General features: G+C 39.9%; 1 protein-coding gene across 1 annotated transcript in view; it reads right to left on the reverse strand.

Moving 5' to 3' along the window:
- LOC134864818 (alpha-1,6-mannosylglycoprotein 6-beta-N-acetylglucosaminyltransferase B-like) overlaps nt 1-13,520 on the reverse strand; it is a 90,332-nt gene that overhangs the window by 44,127 nt on the left and 32,685 nt on the right. The window contains exons 4-7 of the mRNA XM_063884091.1: nt 6,808-6,917; nt 4,176-4,252; nt 3,332-3,511; nt 46-210 (exon numbers count right to left, since the gene is read on the reverse strand). Of these exons, the coding sequence (XP_063740161.1) occupies nt 46-210; nt 3,332-3,511; nt 4,176-4,252; nt 6,808-6,917 (532 nt within the window). The remainder of the gene's footprint in view (nt 1-45; nt 211-3,331; nt 3,512-4,175; nt 4,253-6,807; nt 6,918-13,520) is intronic.

Genomic DNA, 13,520 nt, shown 5'->3' on the forward strand with positions numbered 1-13,520 from the left:
TTCTCTATCATCAAACACACGTTCGTCTACTCTCTCATTTTTTACCTTCTTCTGGTCCCTCCATCGTTGCTCCAGCTTGGCATCCAGGTGGTTTGCGGCTGTCGCCCACTGCTGTGCAAGCCGGCGTATTCTCCGCTTCATGAAGCTGAGCGACTCCTTTCCTGCCCCGACCTGATCCAGCAGCACAGAGAGGTCTGTGCGGAAGGCAGCCTGGGAAGATAAAAAAAGAAGTCAAGAGAAAGTAGGAAAAATCGGGCAAAAAGAGTACCACAAGTTTTGCACCATTGCATAATCGGTGTATTTACTAAACTAAGGGTGTAACTCTAGACTGACTGACCGAGTAGGGATTAAACAGTTCAAGATATTTGTTAGTCAATACTGATTCCTGGGTTTCTGCTACTAATTCGATGCCACCCATTTTCTTTTTTTTTTTAAATTTCATGTACCATTAGCATATTGTTTAACGCTTAAAAGTCAACACATCATAATCCTCTGATATCTATTTTATTTTGGTGTGAAATCAACTCCTTTAAACCGCTGTATTTAAGTAAGTTCAACAAGAACTACATTTTACGAGGTACATATGATCTATTAATGGTATAATATACCTTTACCTATGATAAATGTTTGAATACACTGTTGTGCAGTTTTATGGAAGCTCCATCTGTGTCTGCTAACAGCTAACAGCAAAGGTTCAATAGGATTATTTGGTGGATTATTTGGTCAGATGGTCCAATATGGATTTGTTATTTTTAAGATGAAGCATTACAGCCTCATAAAGACGTGGCTGTATAGACTCAGTTTAGTTTTCCATTGACTTAATGCTGTTAAAACACACTGGACTGGAAAGCAATTGAAACAGTGAAAATTTGTTAAAGTAGAGTATGTTGCTGCATATTTAAAAACAGCTGTATAACCTGTAGATGTTCATCTTGTTTATATATGTTTGTAATTCTGTATGCATTGAGAGTGCAGGCTAAGTTCTCTGTTAGACTTTTACAGAATAAACCATTTTACTATTTGATACAAACTTTGCTCCTTCAACGTTAATACTTTTTTCATTCTTCAAAAGAAAACTGTGTCCTAAAGGAACCCTGTTCATTTTTCAATTTGTTTTTATTATTTCTAGGTTGACTTTAGTTTCCCCTGTTAAAGAAAAGTTACAACAGCATGCATTTTCTGACTAACGCTATAAACCCTCCAGAATTCTCTCCTCCAAGGACAACCTTGGCTCAGCCCTGTTTGAGTGCAGGATACAGGAAGACTGTAATCCACTGTTTGGTAATTTGGGTCACAGGGTAAAATGATAGTATCAGTCTTCGTTTATAGTGGCATTCTGCTTTATTTCACTAAAAGTTTACTGCTGCCACAAATAAAGTGTAAAAAGCAAGGTGAAAGCATACACACAAAGACACTGCACACACACCACTTAAATAACTATTTTAAACATTTATCTTCCCAAACTGTAAAAGGCTGAACAAGCTAGGAACAAAACCAAACACTAAAGCTAGTGTTTAGTCTGCAAGAAAACATTTTACTTTCCAATTTGGTGAACATAGGAAATCAGAGCCTTTTATCGCTCAGAGGTCACCTTCGCCTGTATGCTTCCACCTTCATTGGTCTTTGATAAAAAGCAGTCAATATTAACTGTACATTGAAGTTTGGAGGATTTTCCTTTTATTTATAAACGCCAGCAAGGAGAATTAGGGACTTCCCTGCTCAATGCATTAACATCGGACATAATGACGTATTGAAGCTAAAGAGAAATTGCTAGATACACTACAGCATACGATTGACATGATTTTTGATCAGCTGAGAATCCCTGATGGGGTGCTATCTGTATAGGAAAACGACATGAAGGAAGGACCTAATACCACATTGAGTCGAGATGAAGAATGCAATAAAAATGTGGCATTAGTTTGTTCGTGTAAGGAATTCAAGAGTTACTGGTCCACGACCTCAAAGTGGAGTGTTGAGAAGAAAGAGTATGGAGGGTGATAATGGGAGGATCAGGCCTGGTTTAATTGGTAGAGAAAGAAGAGGGTCAGAGGAAGGTTAACTGTTATGTAGTGATGGAGGCAGTGACGGCTACTAAAATTGAAATGATTTATTTTGTATTAAAGTTTCAATCATTCTCCCTCTTTTGATTGGAACTGCGGTCATGTGACTGACAACTTAAAGACCACCATTATTCACTCTCTATTTGTAATGTGTTGCCTGTGTTGTTGTAAACACTTATCTTAAACTGAACACACAGAAGGCACCAATTTTGGACCAATAATAGATGGTGACATTTATTTTGAGGGTATTTTTCTTTGTCAAACACTGTAATTACAACACAATCATGTCCATTACAAGACTGAAAATTTGAGTTTGAAAAGTTCTCAAATTAAATATTGAATATTAGGCGCTCACAGCACTGAGAGGCCAGCAAAAAAAGGTTTGTAAGCAGAGCAATGCTCTACATGTTGGAGACATGTTTTATTCATGTAATGAGATAAGATATTTTTTACTTCACACTACACAATTAATTTGTCTACAAAAGTAAAACCTGCACTTTTTTTACCCAGAATGCACTTAAAAAAAAATCACAGTCAAAGCCGCTTCCACAAAATCTCTAAAGTGGCCGAAAGGCATCATTAGCTGCATTATTCTTGAATATATGGCAGCTGAATGGGAAAAATGTGAACAGGATGAAATACAGCAAAGGCTACTCTAATAACCAGCTTTGGACCGCTTCCCTACCCTCACAGTATTTTATGAATTTCCAAGGGAACTGTTTTCCTGAATCCCCATAAATGTGTTCTACTGTGGTATTTCAATCTAACCTTGGTGAACTGAACATGCCTGAACAAGTCTGAGCAGGAAGTCGATATTTTCGTGTGTGGCTTTACTAGCAAACAAACAGGAAAAATATGCAACTCGATTGTGTTTATCTGGAGGTAAATAAATAAATATTTTAACCCTAAGTTTGGGAGCCATGGAGATAAAAAGGAAGGTAAGGTATCTGTAAAAGTAATGACTACAAATGGAGAGACCAATATGCTGTGTGACGGCAGCAGGTACCCCATCTTGGCAACATAATATTTAAAGGTCTCAATGCAGTCTGTATTTTTTTCTGTGAAAGTTGCTACCACTGAGTATGTTTAAATGATCCACATATGGTCATATCACAACTGTAGTGCGTGTACTGTAGTTCAGTTACGCATAAGTAAGAATGCAGGTAGTTTTTAGGTTGGTTTTATAGTCTTTGTAAGCAGTATTGATAGTTGCTATGTTTTATTTTGTTAACTGTACACCCCTCAACTGGAAACCACTTCCCTCCTCTCACCTGTCTCTTGGGGGCCTTTGGCTGCACTACATATTGGGTGGGGGGGCTGCTCTGGTTCCTCCAGGCCAGCGGGGGGCAGAACCACTCGACCTCGCTCAGGTAGACGAGGAAGGAGCAGTCTGAACCGTCAACGCCGTAGAAGGCATAGCAAGGGTCCGATGTCCAACGAGCGCGCATCCACTGGAGGTCAAACAGATAACGTATAAATGAAGTGCAATTGACATTCATTTACCATCAACACTTTTAATGTCACATATTTGAATAGGGACAGTTATGTGCCATAAACCAATGCCACAGCAGCATTATGGGTGTAGACTCATTTATAATTCCTGAATGGGCCTTAGATGGGCAACATTTTATAAAGGTTTTAAAACATTTATTATATAACAGTGGTTCCAAAATGGCAGGAACATGCAGGGATGATTTGCTACTGTGCTGCAAGCAAACTAAATCAGTGAAAAAAAGGGATAGAACAAAGCAGAATCTTGCAGACCCAGACTTTATGCCTCCCTCACTACAATTCCAGACATTTAAAGACAAATTTAGACCTTGAATATTACAAATTCCAAGACGTTTTATGAATTTTAAGGATCGCGAGCACCCTAAAAGAAAGCAAAACAAAAGGTTTTTTTCATTTCTTTTAAAGAAAAGCATTTAAGAGTTTCTCCAAAGGAATCAAGAGGTAATAAAAGGCCTTAAGCTTGGTCTTTGATTTGGCTGGGACAATCATTTTAACCCAGTGACCACCTGTCTGATGATCAACAATAAAACTGTCAGACAAAGGGAAAGGTTAAAAAAAACAGCTGTCGCATATTGAAGAGGAAAATCACACATTGACACTTACATCTACTTTCCCAGGACACTCAGGAAAGTGGGGGTCTCTTGGTATTTCACACTGGCTCGACGTCCCATCTCTTACTGCTGAAAACACACAGTGAGTAAAATGTTAGCTTAAAAAATATGCATAGTTTTTTTGTAGGCTGGTCACAGCAAAGACTATTCCCATTTTAACTATGAAGCTAAATGATAAGTCCATTTAGGATTTTGCTGAGGGAAATATTCTGCTTTATTCACAATCACTACTTTATTAGTCTAGGCTTAGCTTACTGAAGTCGTTGGCTTTAATGTGAATATTTATTCTCCAGTGGAAACAACTATTCCGACAGCAATCAACTAGTCCTATAATATCTATCACCTCATTTAGCAGCATATGGAGCCTGTCAAAGCCTCTTAAAAAAGCAGGTTTTATTTATTATTTAACTAAATCATCTTTACAAATTGAGTGTAGACATGAACTTGTTTGACCCACAGGCTCACCCTTCAGAACCGACAGGTAACAGTATCATTCACATTAACAGCTCTTCTCCAATCGTCCGTGGACGTTTTATGGCAATATTCTCTTTCTCCATCATCATTAACATTGATGATTCCAGCGTATGCCATATGTGCCGCTGATGCCCATAAATCCCTGTGGTTTCCCTTTTGCAACGTCGCACCGTCTCTGCTTTACTGCAGTGCACACTATTCACTGGGCCTGACAAAGAAGCACAGTCCATCTCCCACTGCTGCCAATTGTTGTAGGGTTATGCTAGCAAGTGTGTGTGATCACTTAGGCTACACTCACTGCATTAATTGCTCTACTGACTTAGTTAACTGCTTCTGATGCGAGGGACAAAAGGGAACTCAGAGAGAGAGAGAACTGAAATGATGTTGTCTGAGAAGAAAACCAATGCAGCCTCAATCTCTCACAGTTTTTCTATCTTTCAATCCCCCCTCCTTCACTCTGTCCTTCTGGAGCAATATATTTGCCTTCTCCGTCGGTTTCTATTTGCCTAATCAAAAAGAGACATTTCTTCACATAAGTCTTCCCTAGGGCTGCTCTCAAACGAATGGAAACACAGACTGAGACACACACACACTGCTTACAAATAAGATTACATGAGCCAGCGCTGTAGCAACAAGTGAAGATGTGGTCAACTAACTAGATAAAATAACGTATACAAAATAAAAAGTCTTGTCAGTGCTTGAGGAGAAGGAAATCCTCAAATCTCTTTCTCCTGTCGTTGCCTCTCGCACAAGCCTGACCACGAGATAATAAACCCCCGCCGCTGAGCCGTATGATAATAAAGTCTGCCGGCAGTGTTTCAATTCATCTATGATTAGAGGAAAGAAGCAGTGTTTTCATTTTGCCATGTGCCACGGTCCCTGCAGATGCACTGGGGAAAAACAAAAGGAGATTTAATGCCCATTTATTCTCATGTAAAGAGTTGGGCAATTACCCTCCGGAGAAAAAGTGGGAGAGCAATAAGGGAGAAAGAACCATAATAATATGGGTATACTATGTGTGTGCAAAACATTCATAAGCTTAGTGTTATTTAGGTTTTGATTAGAAATGTGCAAGAGAAAACAACAGGGTAGGATTGAAGCAGTGATGAGATATACAGAGATGACCACCATATCCCTCATGCACAACAGTGCTTCCAAGATGAATCACATTTATCTCTCTTACTCTCCTTAGAATAAAATCATTCTGCTATCTATAAACCTGTCCTGGTTTTGACTTATGCTCAGCTAGAAAAAGGCTGCAAAGGCCTCACTCTCAGATCTTGAGGTCGATGTTTTTGATTACGTAATGATAACTCTACTGCTGCATTGTTTTTGTCTGGAGAAAAATTGAAACTGTCACCTGTGTATTATGGCACGATTTCGGAAATGATCTGAGTGGAATATTTAACTATATGTTTTGTATCTCTTTTGTTGTTACACCAGCGATTCAAGTTTAATAACACTGCACCATTTCACTTTGTATTTCTTTCTGTAGACCTTAGGGAGCACTTTGGGGTTAAATATCTTGCCCAAGGACATGTTGACTTAATGCGGAAATACAACTGGTCCAATTTCAATAAAACTTAAGTGTGCAGCATGGGAAGAACCCATTCTATTTTTGGTGCAGATCTGAATCAACTGAGTTTCTGCTTACCATGCTCTCTGAGTGATATTCTTGATCTGTCAATGTCTTGTATCTGCACTGCCGGAAGGTGCTGTGCTGTTTTCGTATTTACTTGTATTGCTCATGCCGTACACTAAATGCTTTATTGGTTGCCTGTTTGATTGTCGCTAATCGTGAGTCGCTTTACTAGAATCACCTGCCAAACAAATGCAATGTAAATCGGTAGGGGTGTGAGAAAGTTCACATGTTTGGGTGGAGTGGAGTTGATGAGATGTCTGCTATATGCACAAAGATCTTGTGATTGAATCGTACTGTATATATGTTTTATGGCTGTGTATTGAGGGCTGATCTACAGCGTGCGGAAGTCCCTTAATGGTCAATTAATTACATCAGATCAGAGGCTGTATGATGACACAAGACAGGAGTAATGCACTTCTTTCATTTAAAAATAAAACTTTAACTTTATGCTAAATGAAGGGGTAAAGGCGTTTCCCTTGAAAGATGATGATGATGATTGGTACTGTACCTCGTCCTTGCACCATGCTGCTTTGCAGTATCTGCTCCACCCTTGTGGCCATGTTGGAGACATTCTGGGCTATAGCTTGGATCCTCTCCACCAGGCCCGCTGGTTGAAACCTGCACACCCATTGAGCAACACACAGAAGTAAAGGGAAGAGGGGATAAAAGCATGTGGAAAGAGAGGAGCCCATTAGAACACATTGTCAACCACATTAAAGCAAAGTGCTTTGACCAAAAAAGCATACACCCCTGCTCAATTAGAATCTCATATTCCCAGGATTTCATCACTAAATGTTCTTCTCCCGATGGTATCACCTCTCCCTAGTCATGCGCTATTCTCTATCCTATTAAGTTATACCAATTTAAAGTTAAGTTTCATTGTTGTTTTTACTCTTTTCTTGTCTCCCCCTCTCCAACATCCCTCTCTCTTGCCTCTACTTCTCTGTTCTCACGCCCTCCCTTTTTACATCTTAACAGATGTAGAAGTGTTAGTGGGAGAAGCAAATTGTTCGACACTTGGTTGGAGCGTGAAATAGGAAAAGACCTGCGCTGTTAATACCACTTCCTGTGTAGAGTGAGAGACTTTTAATTTACTTAATAAGATGTGTGGGAAATATGTGTGTGTGTTTGTTTGTTGTGTTAGTATATGTTTGAATACATTTCTGTGCTCAGTGTCGTTCTGCATATTTTCAAGGCATCAGCCAGCTTGATTGCACAACACGCAAGGCCAAGCCTGCGTAAGCACACATGCTCGAACTGCTGTGCCAATTATGTCCATTTAAATGACTCGATTTTAGTGTGCATTGTGTGTGTGAGAGTGTGTATATATGTGTCTGTTTGTGCCTTGCTGTTTCTCTGTATTGTCTATTCAGCACATGGTTTTAACCCTCATTAAAGACTGAGGATTCAATGCAGCATAATAAAACATCATCAGATATGATTCAGAATTATCGAATGTTCTTTTGTACATGAAGGAATGCAAGGCTGTTTAACTACCTAATGCCAACAGTGGCTGGATGAACATTAATAAAAGGGATCATGCTACCAATGGAATATTGCAAGGAAACAAAGTGTGATTGTTGCTTTACAAAGATACATTTTTAGGCAGCCGTCAAATTCACAGGCTGTCTTCAAGCTCCAATAACCTATTTGTAATTGTGTATGTATTGAAAGTGTTGCTGAGTGTGTTTGTGTCCTCCAACTAACACACTAGGAAAGGATAAATGAGGACATAGTTGCACTGTATTGAATTTAGCAAAGTAGGATCATTCTTTGGTTATAGGATTCTTCTTTCACTACAATTGGGTTGAAAGAATACGTGTATTTTTCATTTCTGATAGTCAGGATATTTATTGACACAAATCATATTGATCTCAACTGTTAAAATACACCAAAGGAGTTATAACACATTCAATTTGATAGCTTCCTAAACATTATCTTAATAAAATCATGTTATTAAACTTATGGTTTTTCCTCTCATCGCTTTATTGAAATTGAGGCAAATCCAGCATACGCGTTAGTGAACGTTATTACCTTTGATTGTCTTATAATGAGAGCCTGTACTATAGTATATGAGGCTATACAAATATATTAAAACATTAACATCACATGGAGCAACTCACAAAAGTTTCCAGCTGTAGAGGATTACAGCTACCAGGGTACCTATTTTATAAAAGCTGCAATGTATTTGGCCTGAAGGACAAAACCTGCTTGGTAAGCTGAGTAACCCCTGTTACAGTAAAGCTCTCTTCGGGGGGCTTCACTGTGACTGGGCATATTGGCCTCTATAAGACTTGACCTTCTTATCTCACCTCCAACTTCTGCTACAATGTGATCTCATCCCGAGAGATGAGAACAGACAGAAGGAGAAAGGGAGATTCATAGAACGTGAGGCGAGGGAAGCGAAATGGATGAAGCGCTCAGAAGGAGAAGACTACACAATGACATCCGAAGAGAAAGGGAAAAAAAAGACACACATACAAATAACACAGTATGAAAGTCAAGAATAAATGGGAATAAAAGCAAGCAGAAAATAAAGAGAAGGAGATCAACCACCCACTGCAAAAACACCAAGAGTACCAGGGGACCTTTGCTTAAATAATAAAACAAAGAGATCCTCTGGTGGAAGCCAACAAAACAGCTTGACTGGAACATTAAACGATGATTAAGATAAGATAAGATGTCACTTTATAAATCCTTGTGGGAAAATCAGTGGTTTAAGCAGCAACAGAATAAGAGTGAAAAACAGGACAGTGTGGTTCACACAGGATGATAAAACAAAAATACAATGATTACAATTATGTAAATGTAAGTATCTGTTAAAACAAAAAAATGGAATTAAGGACTTCAATGAACATATAAACTATTTTTATCCGGATTGTTGAATATAGTTACATTGATTGATATGGGCAGAAGTGTTTGTTCAAAAGTGCAGGTTTTATGTGCAGCTTTTTTATGATCAAAGAATACTAGGATATACATATTTGATGGCCCACTGTTGAGCGCTAATTGCAATGAAGCTTCTCTTTTGATGAGTGTAGACAGTTGGCTGTTTTACAAATGAGGGGAACAAATCAGAAACGAGAAAGAGCAAAGAGAAGACAAAACGGGAGGAAAGTAAAGGGGGAAAATAACTGAGAAAGGAAATCCACTGACGGATGACGAGGAGAAGCAGCAGTCTCTGAAAACATGAAACTGGAGAGAGGGGCTGTAAAAGAAAATCAATGATGACTAGAGAGAGTTTCTAAGAATACAAAAATGGTTTTTCATGCTCTCCTTATTTCTCTCTCTCTCTTTATCTAATGAGATCATTCTCTTAAGGGAAGAAGACAGTTCTGGCAGCATTCTATAACAATCCTTGCAGCATAAGACATGCATGTGACAAAGGGTTGGCATGACTGTATGTGCGTTTGTTTGACAGTGACTTATTCCCCCCCGTGGCGTGGTGTTAAAACATCACACTCTACTGCTTATTTCTAAACATACTCAAATGCCACACACTCAATCACTCTGTTTTTTTTTAAATGTACAGTGGTAGAGACCATTAAGCTAGAACACCATTGTTTATTTCTCTCTATGATTTATACACAGAGCAACTGAAATCAGGAACGATGACATAGAAGAATTGAGATGTTTGCTTTGCTGATTACTTCTAGAAAAGCTGCAGTATGATATTGACTTGAGTGCTGTGGAAAAGACGGTCTGCTGGGATATAGGTTGTTATTGATGGAGCTTAGATTGGTGCTCAAGGGAGTAAAATAGGTAAAGCCAACAGAGAGCGGTGATCTTCGGACAGCGTTCGCCTTAGGCAAGACAAACCAATCTCCCCTCTCATCTGCTGCACGCTGTCCTAAAACATCGACTCTGCATCGTTTCCCCTCCTTTGTCCCCTCCCTTGCTTTCTCAGGCTCTTCTCCTTCTCTCCCTCCCTCCCTCATTATGCTCCCTCCATTTTCTGCTCTAACGAGCGGCTGCCCCGTGGGCGAATCACAGGCTAGGGCCTCAGACATCAAGTCCTATTCGCCGCTACACAGGAGTGTGTCAGCACCAATGAAGCGCAAAGGAAGATGAGACTCCTGCCCAGTATGTGTGTGTGTGTGTGTGTGTGTGTGTGTGTGTGTGTGTGTGTGTGTGTGTGTGTGTGTGTGTTTGTGTCTGTGTTTTCTGTGAGTGCATGCCCGACTGGCCTGGATTTGGGATATGTTTTTATAAAGCTCTTTCTTCCAATTTGCTCCTTTCCCCGCTGGCTAAACTCACACTTTACTACATCACTTATACTTAACTACATTTCTCACACATTCTCATACGCTTTTTGTATAAGTGCAAGACAAAAAAAAAAAAGATTAGTGAGTAAAAAGGGGACAGCGAGAAAGAAAGGAAGGGCGAAGAGTAAAGGTGGAGAATGATGAAGAGACAGAATGATAGAGACAGGGAGAGAGGGGAAAAACAAAGAGTGACAGAATGAAAATCATTGGACTGAAGAGAGACTTAGGACATCCCTGTCAGTGTGTGTGTGTGTGTGTGTTTGTGTGTGTGTCTGTGTCAGGCCGTTAATCCTGCAGGCTATGCCTTCAGTCAGGGGTCTGTGCCCTGGTTTAACACCAGCCTGGTTTTAATAAGTGTTACCTCAAGTGAACTACTACACTGACACACACCTGACACATTTAAAATCAACACACAACAACATGGTACTGTCCTTCCTCAGCCGTAAGCCATCAATGGAACATCACCAGGCGGTTAAGTGTGTGTGTGTGTGTGTGTGTGTGTGTGTGTGTGTGTGTGTGTGTGTGTGTGTGTGTGTGTGTGTGTGTGTGTGTGTGTGTGTGTGTGTGTGTGTGTGTGTGTGTGCTATTCACACCAAGCTGTTTCTTTAGTCAATATCCTGTTCATTCTGATTCCTCAATCCAAACTTTTACTCTAGCTATTAAAACTGCTTCGCCTGAACATCAATTCAGTCCAAACTAAACAACAGTGCACTCAGAAAATATGAATTGATTTCTTTTTTGTCCTGATTATGATTTCCTACTGTTCACAGAGCACTGCTGTAGGCTCTCAAGAAGAACTTGTGCTAGAATTGAAAAAATGAATGTATCAAAAGTCTACATGATAAATCTCTGACCTCAGAGGAAGTTTCCTGTGGCTCGCTGAATGATGTTTGCTTTCTGCACACAAGTTGATGTTTATGACCCATGATGGCTTACTTCAATTTATACCGACATGAGTTTAGACAAGCCGTCAGACGTGAGTTATGATTACAAGTTACACATGCTCAATTCCTGTTTTGATTTAAAAGTGGCAGCAAAATAATAGCTCATCATGCAGGGAACCAGAATGTGAACAAAAGAAACCAGTAGTGAAACCTGTCCTCAGGCTGAACTGAGGCTACACGTTAGTTGTGTCCCAATCGAGCGGCCGCATCCTCCTGGGGCCGGATTCGTAGACCGCATACGCCACTTACGCCGAAAGAAGGCTGTCCCACTTTTAAAAAAAAGACAAGCCTCCTCCGAATGCGGTCGACGAATCCGGCCTTCTTTTCCCGGATTTGGACGACACATCAGATGTATGCTCTGCGGTCTACCATATCCTAGGGTGCAATGCGCGACAGTGACAAATTTTCAAGGAAAATGGCGTTAATTGTACCGGTACCGGCAGCAGCAATGTCTGAATTGGTTTTTAAATGTAAGTGTAGGCTTTTAACACACCCAAATAGTAAACGAAATAAGAAATGAACAGCAAAATTAACACCGCTGGCTCTTTACTAATGGCAGAAATAAAACAATTGACTTTTCACGGCACTTGTGCAACTGGTTGCTAGGTGACGGGGGCAGCAAAAGGTAGGGGCGGTAATTGCTGGTGACGTACTAGGAAGTGCTCCATAGACAATGTAACAGTATTTTACATTGCAAATGTGGGTGAGGCTGAATGCCAGTTGTGTTTAATGGGACGTGTAGTCGTTCTGCAGGCGCTGCTGCTGGGATGAAGCCCGGGTCTCTGCAGTGGTGGCTGAGTGCTTTCCCCCCTGTACAACTCCACCCCAATTTAACCTTCATATACAGTAATGCTATTTTGATGATTAACACCATATTTCACCCCCACAAGATTCACTCTGCCAATAAAAGCAGAGCAGTTCACTGTTTTTGAAAATATAATTGTAAGGTAGATGCAAACATTTTCAATTGACATCTTGAATTATAGTGATCATGAAAGGACTGAACAATTGCAAGTTGTAACTATGGAAATTCTTCTCTATGGCAAAACATGCACTCGTATACATAATAATCACCAAATATGGTTTGTTTCAGAATACCACATATTATGCGATTATCTTAATTATGTATTTATTTTGTCCTGTGATGTGTCCAACTAATTTAAAGAGACATTACACAATATATAATTGTTTTTTAAAAGGCTCAAAGCAAATCCACTCGCTTAAGGGAAAGCTACTTAGTATCAACATTTGAAGAGTAATAGTCACACAACATTGATTTTTGCTCTTGTGTTTGACCCTAATTACACTCTGACCATAACCCCTCGATCCTCCCAACCCTTCATGGTAATAACTAGAAATAGATTTTTGCTACAGTCACACCAAACCATCCTACTTAGAGTCACTTACAATAGACACCTTCTGCAGGACACCTCTCCCCTGTCATGCCCCTAAGAGTTGAACTGCTTCCCCCACATTAAACAGCCCATTACTAGACATTGATTGCAGTTAACACCAATGCCAGACCATATTAATCGTTCCATCCTTCTGGACTAGTGCCTCTGCGCAGATCTGATCCTGAGTGCTTATCCAGGATCATTAAACAAGGTTCGAAGAAGTGAGGGGATTTCTGTCAGTGTGTATCACATCACTCCCGCAGCACCAAGTTTAGTCAGGCTGTTAGGAAATGAAAGGATTCAGAACGGGGAAAACATTAGAAAGGACAAATTGGATTGTTTTGGTACTAAAGCGGGACAACAGAGGAGCCGTTTGATAAAAGCAGTAGCAGCAAGGTCATTCAAAACCTGTCTGTTCGAAGCAGCGATTTTGAGGTAATAGGCAGCAATTTCAACGAGGCGAAAAAATGATAGTGAAGATGAGGGTGAAATACAATAAAGCAAGGAGTATTAAGGAGGAAAGATAGCAGTTATAGCAACAGTATAAATGAATAGGTAATGTGGCGTATGAATGACAAAGAGTGCTACATCTTAAATATGATAGTATTTCATGTCATG

The sequence above is a fragment of the Eleginops maclovinus genome, chromosome 5 (assembly GCF_036324505.1).
Source record: "Eleginops maclovinus isolate JMC-PN-2008 ecotype Puerto Natales chromosome 5, JC_Emac_rtc_rv5, whole genome shotgun sequence".
Lineage (NCBI taxonomy): Eukaryota > Metazoa > Chordata > Actinopteri > Perciformes > Eleginopidae > Eleginops > Eleginops maclovinus.